Source organism: Labrus bergylta, chromosome 9 (genome assembly GCF_963930695.1).
Source record: "Labrus bergylta chromosome 9, fLabBer1.1, whole genome shotgun sequence".
Classification (NCBI taxonomy): Eukaryota; Metazoa; Chordata; class Actinopteri; order Labriformes; family Labridae; genus Labrus; species Labrus bergylta.
The window spans coordinates 3,485,666-3,512,174 of NC_089203.1; the positions used below are offsets into that span (position 1 = coordinate 3,485,666).

At 41.3% G+C, this 26,509-nt stretch overlaps 2 protein-coding genes across 3 annotated transcripts in view; both read left to right on the top strand.

Annotated features, from left to right (window-relative positions):
• The window catches only part of ppp2r2ba (protein phosphatase 2, regulatory subunit B, beta a), a 51,579-nt gene extending 28,002 nt beyond the window's left edge, over positions 1–23,577 (top strand). For both annotated transcript variants that reach the window (XM_020647765.3, XM_020647766.3), the window contains exons 2-10: positions 5,546–5,643; positions 8,943–9,108; positions 9,906–10,018; positions 13,066–13,243; positions 14,690–14,854; positions 19,046–19,215; positions 19,803–19,894; positions 19,982–20,105; positions 21,581–23,577. In XM_020647765.3, coding sequence (XP_020503421.1) covers positions 5,546–5,643; positions 8,943–9,108; positions 9,906–10,018; positions 13,066–13,243; positions 14,690–14,854; positions 19,046–19,215; positions 19,803–19,894; positions 19,982–20,105; positions 21,581–21,736 — 1,262 coding nt within the window. In that variant the 3' untranslated portion in view covers positions 21,737–23,577. The remainder of the gene's footprint in view (positions 1–5,545; positions 5,644–8,942; positions 9,109–9,905; positions 10,019–13,065; positions 13,244–14,689; positions 14,855–19,045; positions 19,216–19,802; positions 19,895–19,981; positions 20,106–21,580) is intronic.
• Positions 23,578–24,187: 610 nt separating this feature from the next.
• Positions 24,188–26,477, top strand: gpr151 (G protein-coupled receptor 151). Its single transcript, XM_020647813.3, has one exon. The coding sequence runs from the start codon at positions 24,404–24,406 to the stop codon at positions 25,718–25,720; it is 1,317 nt and encodes a 438-aa protein (XP_020503469.1). The 5' UTR covers positions 24,188–24,403; the 3' UTR covers positions 25,721–26,477.
• The last annotated feature ends 32 nt before the right edge of the window (positions 26,478–26,509 follow it).

A 26,509-nucleotide genomic window follows, 5' to 3' on the forward strand; every position in this document is an offset into this window, starting at 1 on the left:
CAGAGAGTCACACAGGGTGTAAATTTGTCTGTCTGCTCTGCTGCACATCTGCACTTTCAGACGAGAGGGGGGCTACTTTTGTTATTTTTTATGGCTTTGATTTATGAGTGATCATCACAGCTCATATATCGTGACTGAGCGTGTCTGTGTGTGTCTGTTGGTGTTTGCACATTTATTCCCTGAATCCTTGTGTCGTAAGTGGTATGAAGCCAGTCTGCAGCCAAAGATCACACAGGTCTGTGTCTGGGTCCATCGCTGGTCCTCGTAAATTCAGCAAAGTGCACATGTTCCATCAGGCCCAGTCTGATCAGACCACACACACACACACACACACACACACACACACACACACAGGGATTCCCCTCAGGCCGTGCTTGCCCACAGCAGCAGGACACTTTAATGATGTCACATTTTAATGATGTCACTATAGCTGACCTTTGCCTTGCACCAATCCCACACCTCAGTGGGTCTGGGCACATTGACCTGGTGTGGGTACATGTGCATAATATGCATAAATTGTAAGTAACACTTTGCTGGTCATCCCTTTTCTGTTATATATTATGTTTTATCATTCCTGTTATCTAGTGTCTGATTTGCATCCCATACCACCAGATGATACATTGCCTACTGCAACAATGGATGTGTCGTGTCTAACTGCACTGATTGTATGTTGAAGCAATGGACTGTTACATTTCTACAACATGGGCCACAGTAATGTTTCCTGATATGCACCTTCACTGGTTCCATAATGAATTAAATCATCAAATAGCAGAACACCACACTGTGTGTACATAGCTCCCCCACTGTGAGGCGGGACCTCACCTAATGTCTGCTGTTGTATTGATTTCTGCTCCTTTACAATTTAGCCACCAGAACAATGACCAACAGATCTATTGGTAGGACATGTAATCCTGTTTCCTCTCTCTCTCCACCACCCCCTCTTTCATCTCTCTCTTTCTCTCTCTGCTGCGTACATATCTGTCTGATGTGACTACAAGCTCGGGTGTGATGTGACCCCTCCAGCCCCCCACTGAATACTGATGCAGGCCTTTATTGCAAGCTGCTGATGAGAGCTGAGTCTGAGCCAAGTCAAACGGCCCGGGGCCACACTTTAGGACCCCGGCACTAAAAAAGACTTAGCCCACCGTACCCGCAGGTCCCATCCATTATTCACCATGAAACACTCAAAACGCTGAGCCCCCACCTCGCCGCATAGCAAGAGAAGGATATTGTCGGGGGGGGGTTGGTGCTTAATAGCAAGCTGTGAAGTTGGGGCGAGTCACACTCCTTATTCAGCAGCTGCTTTCATCCCCTGATTAGCTTCTTATTAAGTCTGCAGCTCCATGAAATTTTAATGAGAATTTATTCAAGAAATCGGGCGGAGCTGCTACTGTAAGACGATTACAAATAAATTCCTATTTTTCCCTCCAACTTCTTCTTGGGTAGTTATGTGAAGTGCTGCTGTGTATGTGAGTCATTGGGTGCAACATTAGCCTGAAGGCCAAGCAGTGTTTGACCTTTCTGGAACTTCATAATGGGCTACATTTGTGAGTTTTGATAGCTAATTCCCGTGTCCTCTCTAGGAAGGAATGTCTCTCTGAATCTTTCATGTTTTTTTGGTGATAAGGTCGCTGTAGAAGAAGGATTTCAGTCTGTACAGACATCATCTCATCTTTGATTCACTCCAGCCTTGGAAACAGGAACATGAAAGGGATTGCACCAAAAGCAGCACCGACAGACAGACAGCCAGTCGAGAGAAAGAGGCGGCTTTTGTTTTGTTGTTGCTGGATTATAATTCTACGCGCCCCCGCTTCCCCGCTTCCCCACCATCCCCCCTCCTACATCTTTAATTTCTAAGAGAATACCAAATAACAAGCATTTTGGAATCATCCTGCTCGGTATTTCATGTTCGTGCAAGCAGAAATCGATCTCTGATTTCACCACTTTTCCCCCACTTCTTTTTCCTCCCTCTTGTTTCCCGGCCCTGTTCTGTGTTTTGTCTGCAGTCAGATGTGTGCCACGGCAAAGTGTTAATGAAGTGTGAGGAGTGAAGCAGTAACACGTCTTGCCCATTTCACCCTTAAACTCCCTGGAGTGTGAGGATACAGAAAAGAACGCACACACAGGCTCATACAGAGACATGCACACACACACTCTGTTTCACTCTCAAGGGGCTGATCCTGCAGAAACCAGGTTAATTAGCTTGTTCACTCCAGATCTTACAACGAGTCGTGCTCTTCAGATGTAGAGAGCCGCATTGTGCTCTGTTGCTTTGTGTGAAGGCTAATAAAGCCTAATAAAGCCTTAATCAAGGGTACCAGACCAGCAGCTAGGAGGGAGTATTTCAAATTCTGATTGATCTCCATTGTTGCTGGTGTGGAAATGAAGACATAATCAGTTGCCTTTTTGAGCACAAGGCGATCTGATTTAACATAATTTGTAATTTTCCATGTGCTTGTTATTGTTAAAGACATAGAGAAAAGTGTTCATGCTAGATTCTGTTGATTATATTGACAGTGTGTGAGGAAGGACCTGATTTGTCCCCCAACTTGATCCTTTGACGCAGGCAGCTCAGCATAAGTGCAGTAATCCTCTCTCCTGAATGTCCACCGCTAACAAAGCATCTACACCACACCATGTTGCTAACATCCCTCCCTACTACCTGGAACCACTGCCAGCACTTATGCAACTTGCTTTCCGCACCATTTTGGGGCTGTCTGCCTTACACAGCCCCGGCAGTGCCACAGGATCAAGCCTTTTAGTATGGTTTGTTTTGTCTCTTTCTCGCCCCCTGACAGGATTACATGTTGTCTAGAAGGTTAGCCATTGGTGCTCCTATTTTTGGTCGTATAGCCTGTGCTCAAGGAGACTCTTTGTACAATCTTTTATTGACCTACTTAGAGCAACAATTCTCCCTGTACAGACTTCCCCCCCCCTTCTTGTTTCTTTTTAGTGGCCTTCTCTGTGTTGTGCGTGATAGATGTTCCATGCTGGGGCGCCTATAAATACATTCAATACACTCCCCGCCCCTGCCTGCGTTGCTGGCTTCATCGTGCAGCATTTTCATTCCAGAATCAATGCATATCTATGTTTCCATTCAATCAGCTGGACTCATGATCCTATATTGTTCGCTAAAGAGGGGGGGGGGGTTACTAAAGTTCAGAGTGAATAGAAACACATGAGAGCAGAGGACATGCTTGTTTTCTTTCAGGCATACATACTGCAATACACACACACATACACACACATCCCAGCAGGCCTGTGTGTAATTCCTGGTGATGGATGTGTGTTATCTCGAGCAATACATCAAGAAGCTGCTGACCTGTCTGCGTCAGAGCTGGCTGACCACAGGATTTATGATCTTCATCTCGTTATGGTCTGCTGATGAAGCTGTGTGTGTGTGTTGGACAAGAAAGGGAGAGTGTGTGTAAGTACACATTTGATTAACAGAGTCATCAGGCTGCTGTTGAATCCAGACCACCTTTGAACCTTCTGATGTTTTAAAATCAGAACTGACTGAAAACCTCCCAGAAGCTCTGCCCCTTCTGCGACTCAGCTGCTAATCAATTTGTTCCTTATAATATCGTTTTTTTAAATCTCAAATAACTCTACAGTATACTGGCATTCAAAGACAAGCCCATCAGTGGCAGAATAGATCGTCTCATCAGGTTTTGAATACATTTGCATAAAAAAAACTAATTTAAGGAAGCATTCCATCATGTAACTCCGTTTTTGCATCGCCAGCTCTCCCCCGTTCTTTATTCACTGAGATGATGGAAGGATGTATCCGTGTGTAAACTTGTTTAAATGGCACCCATCAATTACTGTTTCTCCTCAGTGACTAAATGTGATGATGATGAGGGAAGAAGGGAGAGAGACAGGGGAAAAGAGGGAGAGCAAAGAGAGAGAAAAGCTTTGATTTGAGGAAGCTGACCTCTAAGCCGATTCCGTTGGATTCACACCAGTGACTTGTCTGATTGTGTCGGGGAAGACACTATTGTTCAAGTTGTGTGGTGTGATGTGTGTTTGTGAGTGTGCTTAGGGTTTTCAAGAAATCTCTGTGCGTGCACAAAGCTGATTCATGCAAATACAGAAAAGCTATAATAACTCCTGTGCTGGATTTTTGTGTGAATGTGTAAGCGTACATGTGACAGCTAAAAGGTGTGTCAGTGTGGGGTTCTCCCAGGATGTAATTAGGTCAGAGTGCGTCTTGTCTGTGAAACATTATTAGCTTCCAGATTCCAATGTGATTAGGATCCCCCCCTCCCACCTCACACCATTATCAACACAAGGCTGCAAGAATCCCTCTGGTGTCTCTCCAGAATGTTGCTTCTGTGAAACAATGCAATGAAACAAGGCGAGGACACACACACACACACACACACACACACACACACACACACACACACACACACACACACACACACTCTCAGACACATGCCGCTTAGTCATTTCCACAACGCACAGCAGCTTTATGTGAGGAAGAAGAGTCTAGAGGGACTCTATTGTCTAAAGTTGTGCTGCTGCTGCTGCATTGAACTGCACACACTCCCCCAGATGCAGGAGCAGGTTTTCACTCTATTGCAGCACTCGCTCTGTCTGCTGAATTACAGCTAGCATCAGCAACTAAAGTCTGAGAGCTATTGGCACACACACACATATACACCCCTCCAACTGCCGCTAGAGATGGAAACGGTCTCCATAGCAACATTCCCCTCTCCTGTTCAGCGCTCTGCCAGTAGCAGGTCCACAGAGGGCGTTGGGGGTACAAAACAACAAGCTCTCTCTCTCTCTCTCTCTCTCTCTCTCTCTCTTTGCCTAATATTATTGTCACTGTTAAACAGAGGGATAGCCTCTCCTGTAGTGTGTGTGTTTTTGCATAGTGTGTGTGTGTGACAGACATTATGCTGTGCCTTTTTGCCTCGGGCTGTGTATTAATTACAGTCACCATTAGCCTCTCCTAAATCCATGCAGATGTATGTGTTTGAGCAGGAGAGGAAAAGCTACTTTAAGGGTAGGTGTCTGTTATTTACTTTTAGGGCAACTGTAGCTATGAAGAGACACCGAGACAATCCAGAAAAGGAAGAATATTTATGAGTGATTGTATTTTACTGATGTATCCTTTTGATGCACTGCAGAGAATTGAAGTTGAACATCTAAATACATATCTGCAGCATGGTCTGCAGGGTTGCAACTGTGTTTTCTAATGAAGGAGCAGGAGGGCGTCAGAGCAGCACAGGGTCCTACAGCCAGGAGGAGAGAGGGCGATGGCATCATTATTGTTTCTGCAGAGTCTCTTAAAAAAGCTATTAAATGACACAGATTGTCTCACTTCACTGACACAATTAGTTTGATATCATGCAGTGACTCATGCAGTCGCTTCTCCTGACCCACATATCTGTGCTGGAGCATACTATGCTAATTTATCATGAGATTTCCCTTCCCTTCCTCTGACAGGTCTGAAAAGAGCTTTCGTTTTGTCCGACTGATACCTTGACAGCTTTGTGCACATCCATGCTGACATTTTCTGCTTCCTGTGTTGCAGCTGACATTATCTCAACGGTGGAGTTTAACTCATCGGGGGAGCTGTTGGCCACCGGGGATAAAGGAGGCAGAGTGGTTGTCTTCCAGAGGGAGCAGGAGGTAAGAAATGCCAACAATGCAACACTGATTATGCTGCCCTTTCCGCTGAGAGGATTTCACAGCCTTGAAAAAAAAACTCAGGTTGATTTTAGATAACTACAAAGAAAAGGGAGTGTATCTAAAGAAATTGTTTGATGGAAATGTAGCAGTAAATATCTTACATTCACGTCTATCCAGAATCTCCACAAAGAATCTGTGCTGAGGCGATCAGTTTAAACATGTTACACAGAGAAGCATTGTTTAAAACCACAGATTCTGAATACCAGTAAAGATGCCAAGGTTTCAAATGACACACGTCTGTTCTTAGCTACAGACAAATAAGTTTTATTATTATTATTATATAGGCTATAGATGTAATGAGGTGCCAGAACAAGAATGTCCATGTTAATATACAGCAGACATCTCTCTGTTACGTTATCTTTACGGGACAGCATGGGATGCTAGCTCCTCTGAGAGGCTTAGCTTGGCACAGTGGTGCTGTGAGCTTAATGCTAACTACATCATGCTTATAAGCACACAGTGATGATGCTAACATGTTGAGCAAGTATAATGTTTAATATAGTCTGTATAGACTAAAGACAGTCTGCATCACCCTTCACACCCCCTTCACCACTCGGGCAGTCTTTTAGAGTACCACTGTCGAAAAATAAAACTTACAGAAACTCTTTTATTCCCACTGCAATACACATTTTAAACAGGGCTTAATAAGCGATGTTTTGTAAATGCTGTGCATATGTGTTTTTACCTATTTAGGGTACTTTTAGCTATTTATGACCTAATGTGAGTGTTAGTGTGAATGTTTGTATGTTTTCATGTTGAGCCTCAACAATGTGATAGACAATAAAGTTTTTTGAATCTTGAATATTCATCATCTTGAATGTTGCATGGTAGCATTCTACTGTTGGCTAAAAGGTCCCAAACCAGAAGTTTAAAACTGAGGTTTCATGTTACGTTATCTGCTGTAGATTTAAAAAGCCGAAGTACGAAGTCATGACACAACATCAAGTGTTAATATCTGGGATCAATGAAAGTCTAAATTAGTTCACCTGCTGCGTACTTTTAATATAGATTTTAGTCTAGACCATAGATTGTATAAAGAATGGTAAGCTAAAGACCCGCCTCAAGTGAGGCCAAAATATTCAAATATGTAGAGCTCCCCCTGCTGACTGGCCCTTTTCACACATACGGAAATCTCCTGAAAAAGGAGATTACCCAGAGTATGTGTGAACGCAAACAGCCAAACTTTTCACTCAGACTTCAGCTGGAGTTTCTCCGGCCAGACCCCTAGTGGGCTGAGAATTCAGTTCAACCCAGAGGAGGGGGAGTGACGTTTATATTCTGCTGCACAGTTCACAAAGTGTCTGTACGTGACCACTATGATCTCCGTGCCTGTAATTAAACGGCTGCATTAAGTTTTCTGTTCATCAGTATGTTGTTCTCAACTCTTTTGTGGATAGACTAGAATAGAATAGAATAGAATAGACTTTATTGTCATTGCACAAGAATACAACAAAATGTACTGTGCCATACCTGAAATATAAAAAATATGTTAATATATAGAATAAAAACAAATACATACATATACACACATGTGTATATATATATATACCTACACAAGTACAGTAAAAATATCCAAACACACACACACACACACACACACACACACACACACACACACACACACACACACACACACACAATCATCATTAGTTTATAAGTAAATGTGTAAACAAAGCAGGTCGAGGCAGTATTGCACTATTTGTCCCATTATTTGTCCCATGGTGGGTCAGTGTTAGATTTTGTTTAGTTCAGTGATGGCTCTTGGATGTTGGTCATGATGTTGTTATCATGTTATTTTGTGTTTAAGTAGCTAATTTCTGAGAAGTTTTGTTTTGATTTGTTAGAAACTGAATAAAATGTCATGATTGACACTTAAGCAGAACAGGAAGAGAAAATGTAAAAAAACACAAAAGAGTCACAGAACTTCAATAACTGAGTGTCTGCTTCAAACTGACACAAGAATCTGGTCATCTGTGGACTATACCAACCTACGTGATTTTTACCATTTTGTCTGTACGTTAAATGTGCGTTTAGTTAGCTGAAGATGTCAATACCAACATCAATACGGCGCTCAGCAGATCCCTACTGCGCAGACTCTGGTTGCTAATGAAGCACTTTGGCTTCATTCTGTTCAACAAGAAGAGGCTGAGGCGAGCTGTCCATTTATATACTGTATACTAGGGGTTGTACAGATTCGTCAACCTTACAGCTTTATGCCTGATGTCGACTAATTACTTATCAGGATATGAACTCTAAAACTGTGACTAAGCAGAACTGTGACAGTGAGTAGGCAAAAACCTGTTTACCTGAGTTTTTTTATTTTCCAAGAGTGACTTTTTTCTTTGCACTTATATGAGAGTTGTAGCACATGTGTTATTGTTGTATACTTTATTGCAGCTGCTGCAACCTGCTGTTTCTTCATGTGTTGACTGTCTGGTACTAGCAGTTGATGCATTTGCAAATTCATATTTCAGCTGGTTGAAAAGTATTCCCTTCTTCAGTAGTTTTATTGATAAACTTCATAAGCAACTTGTCGATTCGACTGCTATAACATGACTGTCAACTTCAAAAAATAAACAACGTGAAGTGATGCAACCCCTAGCATATACAGTCTATGGTCTGGACCATCCCTTGACAGGAAGCATTCACACTAAATTTCTGCTTCTAGCAAGGCAAATTTCATCATCATCATCATCATCAACCTTAATTTAAGTTCTCGGAGAGATCATTGAGGGCGACCCTCATTTACAATGATGCCGAGAGTACACATATAAATGACAAACAAAATGAGTTAAGGCTACCAGAGGAAATGAAATGAGTAAAAGCAGTAAGAACAATAAAATATATAAACTTAAAATAATTAAAAGCCTGAATAACTACAATGATTAGTCAACAATTAAAATCAAATAAAACAGTTACAGTCAGGTATTGGGCAGTTAAGAAGAATAGTTCTAAAGTGTCCAAAAGTGACAAAAGTGCTCAATGTTGCAAAACGTTCCAGGAGTTTGCAGCACTAACGCTAAAAGCAGTTTTCCCCGGGTCAGTCCTGGCATGAGGAACGAGTTAAGCTACTGAGGGTACAATTAGGTATTGAACAAACATTTACACTAGCATTGATTTTTACTGAATTATTCAACATCTTGTTGTCACAAATATGTTCTGAAGAGTTGAATTTTATGGAGTTCATGGTGAACAGAACATTCACTTACTACGTTTCTCCCTCTGTCCTTATCTTTCAGAGTAAGAGTCAGCCCCAACGTCGAGGGGAGTACAATGTTTACAGCACATTTCAGAGCCACGAGCCCGAGTTCGACTACCTGAAGAGTTTGGAGATCGAGGAGAAGATCAACAAGATCAAATGGCTTCCTCAGCAGAACGCCGCCTACTTCCTGCTTTCCACCAACGGTGAGTACATTATCTAAGGAGAACCTGGTTCTGCAGTGCAAATAAACCATGAATCTGTCATACAAACATTTTTAAAAGTGGGCATTTTCAATCAATCAATCTTTACAACTGATGGACACATGCTGTATGACATGTAAATGTCTTTTTGACTTTTGTGTTTATTTATTGGTGTTCAGCTTCAGTGCCACCGGCAGACACATTTCAGATTTAAAAATTCATGCATGGCTTCCACAACAGGCGCACACATACATATATCAAAGTGTGTTCAACCATCACACACTGACACACACACACACATCAGCAGAAAGACGTCTTGCAGATTGCCGGCTTCATGCATGGGCTGCTACAGAAGTGCTAGCGGTGGCTGGAGCAGATGGTGGAGATTCCTGTGGCGATGGCCTCGCTGCTCTGACACCAATATTCACAGCGGAAATTAAAAAGAAAAAGAAAAAACAGGCAACAACCTGACTGCCACCGCCGCCATCCCCTTCAGTAGAGCGAGAAGACGGGATGTAACTGGTGTCTCTGCGATGCAGATTGAAAAACACACCCAGATGGCTTTTTCGGGGGGTGGGGGGGGAGTGTAGACGGGAAATGTAGTCAACTTGTAGATTGATATCAGTGACATGAAAATGTTCACAGGAGCCACCATTCATCATTCTTGCTGGCTGCTGCCCAGCTACATGCCAGATTGGCTGCCCAACCCCCCGCATCCATCTTGGATCAGTGATTCACTGTAGTGAGCTGTAGTGATCTAACTGTATTTTTTTCGTTTGTGTGTGATGGATCCATCTCAGACAAGACAGTGAAGCTGTGGAAAATCAGCGAGAGAGACAAGCGTCCAGAGGGCTACAACCTGAAGGACGAGGATGGACGGATCAGAAACCCGTCGACAATCACCTCGCTACGAGTAAGAGGCCACACAAGACAGATTTTAAATGTGGCTGGGAGCCAAACAGCAGGTTAAGATATTCCAGATAAATCTTAAAAGAAAACAAAAACAGACCTTTAAAGAAAGAGGATAGCAGTTATAAAACAACAAACTCTGCAATCATAAATATGAACTTAAACTGGTCACTAAAATCCCCTGACCTTAGTGGTCCCACAGTGATGTTACATTGAAGCACATTATTGTATATTAGGTTTTAGTATCCTTCTTTTCAATACATATCTTATTTAATATTTTTTTTAAATGATTTATTTTTTTTAAAAGAAAAAAGAAAAAAAGGATGATGTATTTTATATTTCATGTTTTGTTATTTCTCTCCTCTTAACAATCTCTCGGTATTCAATGAAATGTATACATTAAGGACATCTGCTTATTTGCTTTTCTGTGCTGTATTGTGAGTAATCTATGGTAAACATGTAAAGCTATAAGGAAGCTTGTTAGCTTAGCTTAGCATTACCACCATGAAAATGGGGAAACAAAACCCAGCTATACCTGCACCGTTAAAGCTCACAAAACAACAAACATAAATCTTGATTCCAACTTTTTGTTTAGATTTCAAATAAAAAGTCTAGAGAGTCATGCTAGTTGTTTCCTCTCAGCTAGGCTGAACAAATGTTGACTGTAGTTTTATTTTGACTGATATTAGTGTTATCAATCACCTCATCTTCTCCTAATCAGGCATAACTCAACATGCTGACATGTTCATTTGAGGGAAAATTAGCAGTTCAGGAGAATGACATCAAGAAAAAAACATGAATCTGAAGCTGAACATGCTAACTTCTTTTAAATAGATCTGTTCATCTCAAACAGTATTTTTATAATAGACATTTTGACTTTTCATAGCAGCACATCAAAGGGTGACTTATGATCACAGTGTCAATGCAAGAAACATTTCACTTGATCAATAAATCGAATGTACTCTGAAGCACCAAATGACAAAAAAGACTTTACATAAGGAGCAGGTCAGGACTATACTCTTTATGTTATTTGTTTCATTAAAGTGTTCCTGTAGGTCATGACAGTGTGAGAGTGAGCCAGCATCAATAATATCTGGACCTGGAAAGAGCAGCTTAATATAAGCCAGCTGTCACTGGTTAGGGTTCATTAACAAGCCGTGCTTTCTTACGCTCTCATTTTGATATTTGTTTTTCTGTGACAAAGGTCTGTTCTCAGTTTGCACAGGGGATGAAATCTGAGAAGTAGAGCTCAGTTTAAGCTGATTAAATCAAAAATAAAGCATTCAGTCATTATGCAATGGATGCCTTTAATCCTCTATAAACTTATTAGCAACACCTACAGAATGTCTGAACTGTGTCCATCAGAGTTAATATAGATTTCCTTTTTTTTTAAATATCTGTTGATTATGTAATAATGTAATAATGTACTCACTTTCTGACACCAGCAAACAAGTAGACACTTTTGAATGTACACTGTCAGTGAGAAAGTGATTGATTGTAATGTGCACTGAGGTGAAGACCATGAAGGGATCATCCCCCCCCCCCCCCCCCCACCCCACCCCCTCACCCCACCCCACTCTCAAACACACACACACTCACAGTATTTTCTTATCACTCCGCTACCTCTTTAATTTTCACACAAAGCAGGCGGGCACGTAGGGCAGCATGTGTGTGTGTGTGTGTCTGCCATAGTAGATTAGTGCTGTGTTCTGCGTGTCCGTTCCCTCTTTGTCTGGCTGGCCAGGGGATCATAGCAACCTGGAGGACAGGCCAGGACTGTGGCAATCCTGTTTAGGGGCTGTGAAATCTGCACATGGGGGGAAAAGCAGGAGGAGGAAAGCTCAGAAAAATATTTTGAAATTGAGCCAAAAAAATAGATCAACAACGAGTACTTGTTTTTATTTCATATCAAGTCTTCCATTTAGGATTCAGTTAAAACACAAATAGCATACTGTCATTATCTATTTCAATACCCTGCTTTAAACTTCAATGTGGTGGATAGTGTTGTTTGAAGATTCCCTTTTGTTAAAATGTAGAAATATTTCAATTGCAAAGACTGAGTCTTAAGGAAGATATTCTTCTTAGGCAGGCTGAATAATGTAACTGTCAGTGTTTGAGGTGAGGGGTTAATACGGTCCGTGTCTCTTTGGACAGCCAGTGAAAGACATGGAAATGAAGTGACACCCATGGAGATACAGCGGCCTGCTGGGCTGCCATGTCTCTCTGTCAGTGCCAGCAGTGGACGAGAGGAAGAGAAGAAGAAGCAGTCGATTTGTTCTTCCCTCTCCCTCCCCTTCCTTCTCTCTTTGTCTGGGTTTTATCTGGCCAACGGGGGGCTGCATGCAGGCTGGTGCTGGGCGTCTTTGAAGCCCGAGCAGCACTGTGTAACTGTGTGATTGTGCATATGAGTGTGTGTGTGTGTGTGTGTTTGAGTGTGAGTGAGCGAGTCTTAATTCTGCAGAGTTCAGTTATCATTCCTCAGCAGGGCCTGGCGATGCCCTCGGGCCATCTTTCTTTCCACCTTTTTAGCTTTCTCTCTTTTCTGGTTTTCTCTCACAAAAAAGGGGTGACTCCCTTCAGCACATCCATGAGAGAGAGAGAGAGAGAGTGAGAGAGAGAGAGAGAGAGAGAGTGAGAGAGAGAGAGAGGGAGGAAGGTGTGATCACTGAGTATCCGTGCAGCAAACAGATATCCTCTGATTGAGGTGGCTCATCAAACAGCCCTGGAGCCCCGCAGTCGCTGTCTCTGTTTCATTAAGATTTGTGGAGTAAATGTCACATGCAACCCTGAAGTCATCAAAAACACACACACACACATGCACACACACCGCATACTAACACAATAAATTGTGTTAGTATGCCCACATTCACCCACCAGCATGCTCAGTCACACACACAGATTTAACATCTAAGAGGTTTCCAGCATCAAAGCGCATACATTAGTGAATCTGTGTTGAGAAACCCATCAAAGCCTTCGGAGAGAATCTATTTCTTGCATTGTTTTCTGTATTTCCCATTTCCCCTTCTCTTACTTCCCTTTCATCACTGATAGGTGCCCGTGTTGCAGCCGATGGACTTGATGGTTGAGGCTACAGCCAGGCGAGTTTTCAGCAATGCTCACACCTACCACATCAACTCCATCTCTGTCAACTCCGACCTCCAAACGTACATCTCCACCGACGACCTGCGGGTGAACCTGTGGAACCTGGAGATCACCGACCGCAGCTTCAGTATCCTCTCACTCAGGATTGCTCTGAGTTAAGGAGCAATGTTAATGTTTGATTAAATAGCTTTCAGGCATGGGGAAGAGGACACAACTTCATTACCTGAGTCAAAGTAGAGATACTCCAATACAAGTGAGATGCTCAGTCAATTTGTTGCTTAAGTTAAAGTACTGGAATACTTGCTTTTAAAAATCATTCAAGCTACTTAAAATAAAATCTCAAACCATTATCGTATTTTTACCATGCACGAGTTCAGTCTAGAATACATCCTGCTATGTTAAGTTTATTAGAAAACACGTACATGTTTAAACTCACAAGCTGCATATTTCAAAATGTACAGCTCCAAAAAAAATAGTAGGAACAATAATGGGAACAACCAAAACTACCTGATAACCAGGAAAAATGTGAGCCAGGCTTTACAATGAGAAACATTGACATTTCAGAAAGCTGCTTACGATGTGGCCTTAGATACTCCAGGGAAGAATCCTTCTCTGCCGTAGCCATCATAACCAAACTAAATAAACTGCCTGATGTGAGGGACATTGAAGTACAGATACTCAAATGTACTTAAGTTTAGTACTCAAATAAATGTATATCTTTTCTTTCCACCACTGCTGCCTGGTGGACATATGCATTAGGTTGTGCTGGTAGTCTCGGGCGCAGCCCCAGGTGTGGCCGCCCCGGATGCAGATCAGGAAGTAGCAAATATGTAAAAAGGCCGAAGTGGAGAAGGGTTGAAACAGGTCAGTTGATCAGACTTGAACTGCGGGTTGCAGTAGGGCTGGGAGATGTGACCTCAAATCAACATCAAGATTAATTTAACCGATAATTACGATTATTTCGTTTTTCGATTTTTGTCCTCATCGTGCTTTATTTACAGTATTATTTATTGAATATTTGGAACTGAAATCAAAGAATCGCTTGAAATGAAAACAACACATTTTAGTTTTAAAGTAGAAATGAACTTTTCTAAAACAGTAGAAAATAAATAACTCTTATTTAATGCAAACACTTTTTCCTCATTGTTTACATTTGACTTCTTTTTGTTCGGTGTCGTCTTCCCTAAAGACAGAATGTGTCCAAAAGACGGACATTACTTCCATGTCACAGATTGAACGTGTGGTCACCTGACTCTGCCCTGAAAATAATCAAAAAAATCAACATGGGCAAGATAACGTCGATTAGAAGTTCTGAATGTCAGTTTTGATTCATTTTCGATGAATTGCCCAGCCCTTGGTTGCAGTCAGATCTCTGGCTCCTATCATGCATGCTATTTCCTCTCTCTCTCCTTGATTTCATACTCTATCTATATTCAAAGCCCCAAATATAAATCCTAATAATTATATCAATGAGGTGTAAAAACAGCATGTGTTTATCTATACTTCCTTCACAGTCGAGGTTATCCACTGAATGTCTGACACTTGTAGTTGTTCCTTAGTTTCTACCTGTCAGACATTGTGGACATCAAGCCGGCCAACATGGAGGAGCTGACAGAGGTGATCACCTCTGCAGAGTTTCATCCCCAGCAGTGTCACACCTTCGCTTACAGCAGCAGCAAGGGCTCGATACGCCTGTGTGACATGAGACAGGCCGCGCTCTGTGACAAACACTGCAAATGTGAGTACCATCAGAGAGCACTCTGAGATAATGAGACACAAAAATCCATCAGACGATCCAGTATGAACAAATCCTTTTTCTTGTACGGTTTCCCTTTGTATCCACATTCCCAAAGCAATAACTAACATTGTTTTTTTCATAATAATTTCGTCAAAATCAATTGAAGCAAAATCTATTCATTACATTGTCTTTATTCAAGTAAATTATTTTTATTTATCATTTTTACATCGCTATACGAGCCTCTAAATGTTGCTTTTTGTTCACTTTTAAAAGCTTCTGTATCAGATATTCCTTCCTCATTAATAGTGGCATATCTAATTTAATTAAAGTACTGAAAATAAAGTATTAAATTAATTGTATATTTCATGTAACTGTAGACTGTTAATTCCTTCTATGATCATAAAAATCAGATCTCAGTAACCTCAATAAAACAAAGTTGAAGTATAAGAAGAATTATTTTCATCATGAAAAATTCATGCACACCTACAATATTCACGCACCGCGTTTGCCAATTCACACTCAATATTTTGGCTTTAGCTTCATCTTTGCTTGGTTGCTCCCCGCCCCCCCGTTCAATATGCCAAGTCTGATACCCATCAATAATTTTCCTTGTGTGTTTCAAACAATGAATGGCCTTCTCTGAAGCTTTACAATGCATGCATACACTTTAGGTGAAGAATAATGAATAAATTGACATTTTGGCTAAAAAATCAATGTGGCATTAGTTCCACATGGCCACACCTTGTTGTTCAGTAACGTCGGTCATTTCCTCAGACGTATTGATGCATTCACTGGAGCGTACACCAACATGGCCTGTTAAATTTCACGTTGGTAAGAGAGCTAAATAAGAACAAGTGTAAGTACATCTGAAGCTCTGCTAGCTCAGGCTCGACTCTGTTTGTCTTTTATTGAACGTGCCGTTAGTAAACAGGTGCTTGTACACCCACGCATATGCACGCACACACACACACACACACACACACACACACACACACACACACACACACACACACACACACACACACAGAGCAGGCAGGTGCTTTGTTAGCCTCAGGACGGGTCTGCTGATACCGACCTACTGTCTCACTGCATGAATGTGTATGGCTCAGAGCATTGTATGATACACTACTACCTCCCACACATTTACACACAGCTTAATTTCCCCTTGACACACACACACACACACACACACACACTTCCTGAACCTTCTACATTAACAACAAAACACAATGAAACTGTATCTCCATCCTGTACGTGTAATTCTCTGCTGCTGCTATCAATCAACATTAGCGTTAGGATGTCTGCTTGAATATATGAATGTAGAGATGGATGAGAGTATGAATGTAGAGATGGATGAGAGTATGAATGTAGAGATGGATGAATATATGAATGTAGAGATGGATGAATATATGAATGTAGTGATGGATGAGAGTATGAATGTAGTGATGGATGAGAGTATGAATGTAGAGATGGATGAGAGTATGAATGTAGAGATGGATGAGAGTATGAATGTAGAGATGGATGAGAGTATGAATGTAGAGATGGATGAGAGTATGAATGTAGAGATGGATGAGAGTATGAATGTAGAGATGGATGAGAGTATGAATGTAGAGATGGATGAGAGTATGAATGTAGAGATGGATGAGAGTATGAATGTAGAGATGGATGAATATATGAATGTAGAGATGGATGAGAGTATGAATGTAGAGATGGATGAATATATGAATGTAGAGATGGATGAATATATGAATGTAGTGATGGATGAGAGTATGAATGTAGAGATGGATGAGAGTATGAATGTAGAGATGGATGAGAGTATGAATGTAGAGATGGATGAGAGTATGAATGTAGAGATGGATGAATATATGAATGTAGAGATGGATGAGAGTATGAATATAGAGATGGATGAATATATGAATATAGAGATGGATGAGAGTATGAATGTAGAGATGGATGAGAGTATGAATGTAGAGATGGATGAGAGTATGAATGTAGAGATGGATGAGAGTATGAATGTAGAGATAGATGAGAGTATGAATGTAGAGATGGATGAGAGTATGAATGTAGAGATGGATGAGAGTATGAATGTAGAGATAGATGAGAGTATGAATGTAGAGATGGATGAGAGTATGAATGTAGTGATGGATGAGAGTATGAATGTAGAGATGGATGAGAGTATGAATGTAGAGATGGATGAGAGTATGAATGTAGAGATGGATGAATATATGAATGTAGAGATGGATGAGAGTATGAATATAGAGATGGATGAATATATGAATATAGAGATGGATGAGAGTATGAATGTAGAGATGGATGAGAGTATGAATGTAGAGATGGATGAGAGTATGAATGTAGAGATGGATGAGAGTATGAATGTAGAGATAGATGAGAGTATGAATGTAGAGATGGATGAGAGTATGAATGTAGAGATGGATGAGAGTATGAATGTAGAGATAGATGAGAGTATGAATGTAGAGATGGATGAGAGTATGAATGTAGTGATGGATGAGAGTATGAATGTAGAGATGGATGAATATATGAATGTAGAGATGGATGAGAATATGAATATAGAGGTGGATGAATATATGAATGTAGAGATGGATGAGAGTATGAATATAGAGGTGGATGAATATATGAATATAGAGATGGATGAGAGTATGAATGTAGAGATGGATGAGAGTATGAATGTAGAGATGGATGAGAGTATGAATGTAGAGATAGATGAGAGTATGAATGTAGAGGTGGATGAATATATGAATGTAGAGATGGATGAGAGTATGAATGTAGAGATGGATGAGAGTATGAATGTAGAGATGGATGAATATATGAATGTAGAGATGGATGAATATATGAATGTAGAGATGGATGAATATATGAATGTAGAGATGGATGAATATATGAATGTAGAGGTGGATGAATATATGAATGTAGAGATGGATGAGAGTATGAATGTAGAGATGGATGAATATATGAATGTAGAGATGGATGAATATATGAATGTAGTGATGGATGAGAGTATGAATGTAGAGATGGATGAGAGTATGAATGTAGAGATGGATGAGAGTATGAATGTAGAGATGGATGAATATATGAATGTAGAGATGGATGAATATATGAATGTAGTGATGGATGAGAGTATGAATGTAGAGATGGATGAGAGTATGAATGTAGAGATGGATGAGAGTATGAATGTAGAGATGGATGAGAGTATGAATGTAGAGATGGATGAGAGTATGAATGTAGAGATGGATGAATATATGAATGTAGAGATGGATGAGAGTATGAATGTAGAGATGGATGAGAGTATGAATGTAGAGATGGATGAATATATGAATATAGAGATGGATGAGAGTATGAATGTAGATATGGATGAATATATGAATGTAGGAATAGGAAAGGATAAGTACAGAGCTGCAGGACAGAGAGATGGGGACCAAACAGCCTCCATGCTGACTCCCAAGGGACCCTATTATATGCCAGCAGGGAAGGAGGGCAAGGACTCCAACACACACACACACACACACACACACACACGCATATATACATGCACATAATGCACATTCATACACACACACACACACACACAAATCCAGCAGGACTCAAATGGGCCCTGCACTTTGACATTGATTTGTTTTTCTTATCCCTTCCTCATCCCCCCATTTTTTTTATCTCTCACGCCCAATCCCTTACTTAGACTCCCCATTGACACATCACAGAGCGATTCTCCAGGCCTCAGCGGCGGTGGAGGGAGGGGAGAAGGGTAGGGGTATATTTGGAGAGATGGAGAGGGGAGAGTGGAGGAAGGGTGGGAGGAGGAACAATAACTTGACAGCTAACGATGGAATGCCTGGCTCTTATCCCCAGCGTGCTGGCCTGCACACAGATCAGCAGCTGCCAGAATCAATATGAATCATAACCAATATTTACCCAGCATGCTGACCCATGCCTGCCTCCCTAAACACATATAAATAATACCACGAGGAGATGCAGCTGCTGCAGAAAAACAGGATTGTTGTGGCTTCTCTCGTTCACTAATGACAGCTCCATACAAACATGCTTTGTTTTTCCCTGCTGTCTATTGGTAAAAGACTTTATACAGACAAAAACACCTCTTAGGCAGAGACCTCCCAAAGAGGAAAATATGTTTGCTCTGTCAGAAGCTAACTCCCTTTCTCTTTTAATCTCATGTAGACTTTGAGGAGCCAGAGGATCCCTCCACTCGCTCCTTTTTCTCTGAAATCATCTCATCGATCTCCGATGTGAAATTCAGCCACAACGGGCGGTACCTGATGACACGGGACTACCTCACTGTAAAAGTGTGGGACCTTCAGATGGAGAACAAACCACTGGAGACGTACCAGGTGAGTTCTCAGTTGTCAAGCTTTTATTTTTTCCTGTTGGACAGTTTGAAGGCTCCAAAGATTTTTTGGCTGGGGACGTGAGCAAATAATGGTTAGGCTGAGTTTAAATCAAAAGGTATTGATTTCAGGCTTATCACTCAACATAATCCTGTTGCAGTGTCTTCCTGCCAATCCATTACTGTGTCATCTTTAGCGATTAACCCAGGAGGGCTTATTGAGCAGACTGTCGCTAGAAAGACAGATTGTGGTGGTGCCGGTGCAACCTGAAGGGCAAAACCTCCCACTGTGAGGTCACCAGGGGTCACATCCACACTTTCTGATCAGGGGAAGCCATCTTAAGGCAGGTCATAAGTGATCGGGCCATCAGCTAGTCTCGAGGGATTCTCTGTCCAGTTGCAGCTCCACCTCCACCTGCTTACCTCACACCTTAGCCTCGGTCACCAGGTCTGAAGAGATTACTGAAAGTAGAGCATATGGCAGTGCAGCTTATTGTTGGGTGGCAATGTGATGAACTTAAGGTGCTAGGAAAGTAAGGACACACTCCACCTACTATAGTTTAGACATTTATGTTTCTATTTGTTTTTCAGGTCCACGATTATCTAAGAGGCAAACTTTGTTCTCTGTACGAGAACGACTGCATCTTTGACAAGTTTGAGTGTGTCTGGAATGGATCAGACAGGTAAGATTTATCGCCCATCCATCCATCTCCATCCATCCATCCATCATCCATCCAAATAACCCTTCCCTCTCTTCTGCTCCTCCTCAGCGTCATAATGACTGGCTCCTATAACAATTTCTTCCGAATGTTTGACCGGAACACAAAACGTGACGTCACACTGGAAGCATCCAGAGAGAACAGCAAACCCAGAGCCATTCTCAAACCTCGCAAGGTACAGCAAGCTCAAGTTAGCTGATAGTTGTGTTTCTTATATTTAAGACTGTAGAGTATCTCTCTACCCGTGTGTTGTACACACAGGTAGAGAGGTCTCTATCTCCTACATATAGTCCACTTGATTAGAGGGAATCATAAACGATAGACCACCATCTTATTATTAACGATAGTAGAAACCATAACTGTAATCTGGCTGACAGGTGACAGAGATGACACATGAACTCTAACCTATTTAGACCATTTCTCTGATCGGAGAAAGCTAGATTGATGAACATGTATATGATGTTCTTAAAGTCTAAGCAGACACTGATCACTTCCTTTACATAAACAATATAATAAATATAATTTATAATAATAAACATGATATCTTGTGTGAAATTGGTAAGAGAATTGTCACCTTTCTTTGCTGTCCACCTTTCAGCTTATTGTTTTGGTGGTATCAATCAATTTTTATTTGTATAGCATCAACTCATAACAAGTGTTATCTCGAGACACTTTACAAAAAGTAAAAGACCTTACTCTTTGTCTGTTAACATTACAAAAGAGCAGGTAAAAAGACCTTACTCATTGTTATGTTACAAAAAGCAGGTAAAAGACCTTACTCATTGTTATGTTACAAAAGAGCAGGTAAAAGACCTTACTCATTGTTATGTTACAAAAAGCAGGTAAAAGACCTTACTTATTGTTATGTTACAAAAAGCAGGTAAAAGACCTTACTCATTGTTATGTTACAAAAAGCAGGTAGAAGACCTTACTTATTGCTATATTACAAAGACCCGGCCTATTCATCATGAGCACTTTAGCAAAGCAGCAAAAGTTACAGTGGTAAGAAAAAAACTGCCTTATTAAAAGGCAGAAATCTTCAGGCTGGATCCCCGGCTCATGATGAAACAGCCTTCACAGGCCTAGACTGCGCCGGGGTTGGAGAAGGGGTAGGGGGGAGATGGGATAAGATGCAGGAAGAGGGATAGTATCACTTCACACCAAAAGTTTACTGTGCTGGTTGAGTCTTAACGCCCTCATCAAACCAATTTCTAACCATTGCAGACTGCTGCGTCAGCCAAAAGAAACAAAAATCTGATCAACCCACTAAACACAAGAGACAAATTTAGCAGCAAGCTGCTACGGAAAGATTTAGCAGCCAAAGAGCTGCATCTTCTCCTCAGACTCAGGCAGAGGCTGAAACAAAGTTTAAATGAATACTCCTTGTTTTTCCTAACATGGATGTTGGTGTTCCTCTGTCCTCTGAATACGACAATAATGAACTCTTAACCAAAAGCATTTACCACATCTACTCAATGATGTGTTAAAACGTCAGTGTTATATTTGACGGTTCGTTCCGGTGTTTCAAAATGGACAAAAATAAATGAACACTGCTATAATGTCGCTGAAAGAAATGCTAATTTATGCTTTGAAAACGGCACACACTCTCATGTCTTAACGCCTGCTTATCCCCCGACTGTTGTCCTCCAGGTGTGTGTGGGCGGAAAGCGACGCAAGGACGAGATCAGTGTCGACAGCTTAGACTTCAGCAAGAAGATCCTGCACACTACGTGGCACCCGCATGAGAACATCATTGCTGTAGCGGCTACCAATAACCTCTACATCTTCCAAGACAAGGTCAACTAAAGGGCCATCCGACCCTGCTGACCCCCCCCCCCCCCCCCCCCCCCCTCCCTCCCCCCCATACAATGAGGGGGCTGCTGGGAGAGGCAGGGTTTGGAGAAAGACAGTGATAGATCCCCGATCTACATCCTCCTTCTCCTCCTCCTCTCTCCCTGTGTCTTGTTGCTGCCGGTCTTGAATTTCACCACTCTGCTAAGGAAGTGCAGAGAAAAGGATCCGGGAACTGATTTGTGGAGACATTGAGGAATATTTGGAAAACAGGAAATTGATTCAACCTGGATACAACTTGAGGATAAAGGGTCCCTTCAAAACCAAGAATGGACTTTCATTCTTCAATTTGACTTCTAATTTTTATTTATTTAGCAAAGCATACACCTGAAAAAGTGAATCCTGTGCATTTATGCAACAAGAGGATTGCTGCATGAATAACACGATGTAGCAGCCCTCTGGACCCTGAAGAAAAGGGGCTGGATGTGGCGACACTGAACAATAAATAAGAGCACACAGACAGAAACATAGCTTACATGATAGTGGCTCATTGTCATGTAGCAACAGTGCCCCCTGCCTTTGAGTCTGCTCATGCTACAGTGCATGTGATCAACCCAACGCAGCCTCTGACTGAGGCGACGTTTTAGGACACTGCACAGTTCCTACAAAAGAGGAAGAGACTGTTATTAATCTCTGACCCCAGAAACTAAGTTTTCTCTGCCTGTGATGAAACGTGGTCAGTCTTTCTAGTTCAAATTCTGTGTGAGACTGCTGTAGTCTGTAATGTGAATGAAGCCCCTCCAGGCTGTGTCAATGGTTTTATTTAATGCTGTTGTTTTATTGAGTCCTTCTCTCGGTCAATGAGTCTGTTTAGAAGCTGTGGTGCCTTCTTTTGGTATGTGGGGTTTGATGTAGTGGGAGTGGGAGGGGGGGGGAGGGGACTGAGTACAAGGCAGGAGTGTGAATGTTTCAAATGAAATCTTAACATAGCATTTTTTTTCTTTGTTTTTTTTTCCTCTCTTCAACAAAGACAAAAAAAAAAGGCTCAACTGAGGTCCCGAGTGGAAAAAAAATGCTTGAAAGCAATGTAGTCAAAATTACATTAAAGCACCGACTACATGCTTGTGAGTTCAGGAGAGGACTGTGATATGTTCAAAGTAACTGTTGCTTTTATCACATTGCAGTCAGTCTGATGTCATCTGTTTGCAAGAGACACAACAAAGCCACATTAACTGGTTTTCAAATTTGAATTCTTCACATATTGGAGCTTATTTGGATAGTACTGAAAATGATCTGTAGATGGTAGAAGAGTTTTGATGTTGATTTATTGAACTTTATATTTATTGGTGTAACATTATGCTAGCAAAGCTCTTTTTGCATGTATTGGATCTGATTCCGATGAAATTAACAGCTGGCACATAGATATTTGAGCATCTACAGATCATCTGAGGCACTATGCAAGTACAAGACTTTCTGCAGAAGTAGCCTTTTAAAAGTTGAATTTGTCATTGCTGCAGTGCTTGCCCATGTTCCTTCTCTTGCTGAAGACAAGTTACAGGTTGTAGTTCAGCACTCGGCTCTGATGAGTTTGGAGATTCTTATTTATGTCCAATTTGTTTTTAGAGCCAACTCCCATAAAGGAAAGCAGTCAAAGGTCTGAACTCTGTCAAATCAGGGAATTATTAAGTGTGGTTCCTTTAAACAGTTATGTCTTCTAAACAATCTCCTTTGTGACACTAATTGAAAAAAAAACCTTTTATAGCTCAGAATGTATTGTAATGCAATTAAACACCATGCAGTCTTTATGCTTACTGGACTTTCTTTGAATAAAAAAAGAATAAAGATGTGCAAGTTCACAGCGTGGTTTGTCCTTGTTTTTTTTCAGACTTGTCAAGTGATCCATGTTCATTGTTCATTTGGTAGAATGGCGCCCTCTTGTGGATTACGAGTAGATGAAGAGAAAAACATGTAAGGGAAGTCTTGTTTATGCAAAATTCCTGATTTTCAACAACTGGACACAGTAGGTGGTTGATTTAAAATTAAAAGTCAATGGTAATTCCTTATGATTATTCATGTTTATTTACATATTCTAATGAACCTTTGCTGACCCAACCCTTACAGATTATATAACAAACACAAATGACAAAAAAATGTCTGGTTCTGGAGGATGCTTTAGATATCATTTTCAACTTAAGTAGCACCCAAAACCAATTTGCCTTCACTGTAATAACATTATTGTGATAAATTACAAGCAAAGCAACCTTCACTGTAGTGACTGACTGAAATGACAAATTAGAGATCCAATGTATTCATCTGTCATACTGTGCACATTATGCAGAGTTTTTCTAATTGGCCCCATGAGGCTGTAGTCTACGCACATTTTTTTTCATCTGGGGACAACTGTCAATCAAACAGCATCTTTATAACCAGCTGCAGAAGCTGCATCATTGTGCCTCAGGATAAACCCAGGGACAGGCAGGAGCTCCTCTGTGATCACTGATCGTCAATCGATACCTTCTCTGATGCGATTATTCTAACAGGTTCAGATAGGTATTATTGCATAATATATTATATCAAGTTGAGCACTCCCATTTTTGGATGTTTAACAAGACCATTTTTTTTCGTAACTTGATGCATTTTACTTTTTTCTAAATCTAGCTCGAGGTCTTTTTAGAGAACAAAATGGACAAGGTGAGTGGGAACAATGCGACTGTGGTGAACGCCTCCATTGACAAGTGGTCATTCAATGAGCTCTCTTTCCAACACCTGGACGCCAGAGAGTTGAGAGTCCTGGTTCCAGCTATTCTGGGAGTAATCTGTGTCTTGGGTGTGGCTTGTAACCTAACTGCCATGGTCATCCTATTCTCCAATGCTCACCGAGGTAAACTTTCTCTCATAAACTCCCTTATCTTCAACATGATGTTCGCTGACGGACTGGTGCTGGCATTTTCGATGCCTTTCAGGGCTGCTTCCTTCTCCAAGGCTAGCTGGGATCTGGGTTGGGTGGTCTGCAAGACAGCAGACTGGTTTCTCCAGTCGTGCATGGCGGCGAAGAGCTTCACAGTGGCTGTGATGGCCAAAGCGTGCTACCGCTATGTATCAAACCCAACACAGCAGGTGAGCATCCACCTGGGCTCCATCCTGGTGGTATTTTTCTTCATCTGGTTGTCTGCCTGTTCCGTCACCATCCCTCACTGGCTGTTTGCTACGCTGCAGAGACGGATCCGGGGACTGGTGTGTGTGCTTGCAGTTCCTCCTGAAGCCCAGAATTTTATGTCTGTGTACGTTAAAGCATACCCTCTAGTGGTCTACTGTGCACCTCTCAGTTTTGCCCTGATTTATTTTTGGAAGGCTTATGGTCAGGGCCAGCGTCGCTCCAGTAAGACTCAGAATTTGCGCACACAGATCAGGGCAAGGAAGCTCACCTTGATGCTGTTCAGCCTGACTGTGGCCATGGCTATTCTCTGGCTTCCACAGTGGGTGGTGTGGCTTTGGGAGCGTCATATTGCAGAGAGGGATATTGAAAGCGCCAAGCCATTAGCATCCTCTCTTCCCCTCCTTCTGACACTCTCTGCTCAGCTGCTCACCTTCTCTTTATCCTTGGTGAACCCTCTCATTGTGCTGTCCCTGTCAGAAGAGTTCAGAGAGGGCTACAAGGGACTATGGAGACGCCTTACCCTGCGCAAACAACTTCCTCCAAAGCACAAAGCTGGACCTCACATGCCTACAGCTCCTCAGTCCCCTTGTCCCAGACCAGAGACTTCTGTCCAGCTAAGAGGGGAGAACAGCTTTGGATCAAGCTCGAGCCAGGGTCAAAGCAGACAGGCTAAGCCCCAGACAGAGCAAGAAGGAGGAAGGGAAATAGACATGGTGAGCCTAAAAGATGGTATTGTCTTGCCTGATTTGGAGCATTTCTGGCACGAGAGGGAGACTGGATCACTCACAGAAGAAAATGATCCTGTGCCGTGGGAGCACCAAAACAACGATGGGAAAAAATAACAACTACCCCCCTCCAGCTTATCTTCATCATCTTCAAAAGTCCTCAGATGGAAGCAGCTTCATCAACATACCTGAGCGCTGGACATCCAGCACATCATTTGTATTCTGTCAACTGTGTTTATGATATTACTCAGAGGTAAGAAGTGCAATCATTTTGGAGTACAATACCACAGTATCGTCTGCATATTGATTAACTTTGTATTATAGTGTTTGTTGATTTTCTTTTTCTTGTTTTAGGAAAAAGATATTAATTAGTTTAAGATGACTTTTGGTGACTGTTTATACATTTTCTGGCAAGAATGTCATTGTAAATTCAATATTGTAATTAAATATATATATATATACATATTCAGTATATTTTGTGGTGAATGATCATCAATAGGTACAGTTATCTGCAAGTATTTTAACATAATACTAATTATACCATTAAATAAAAGTGTATTATGGATTGGTCTGCAAGTAATCCCCTTAAGAGGGATTGAAAATCTTAATTTACATACATGTACATTGTGGTTGTATTTTATACTAGTGTGCAATCATTACTTGTGTATACCCTTTGGAAATTTGAGATGTTGAAATTGGCAGCTTTTAATGGTCAGTGTTTCCTGCCCTCTTTCTGTGAGTGAGATCATTGTACATCAGAACCACCAGTACACAAAAAATAATAAATATATTCTAAAAATGAAGTCTGTATGTGATAAGAGTGACTAGTTGTGTCATAAATGATTTAATAAAGAAGCAGAACCACTACATATGAGTTTTGTGTGTATTTGTGTTCATTTCAGGAAG

Excerpts from the sequence above, each read along its gene's own strand:
- gpr151 (XM_020647813.3), top strand. The coding sequence starts at position 24,404 with ATGGACAAGGTGAGTGGGAACAATGCGACTGTGGTGAACGCCTCCATT.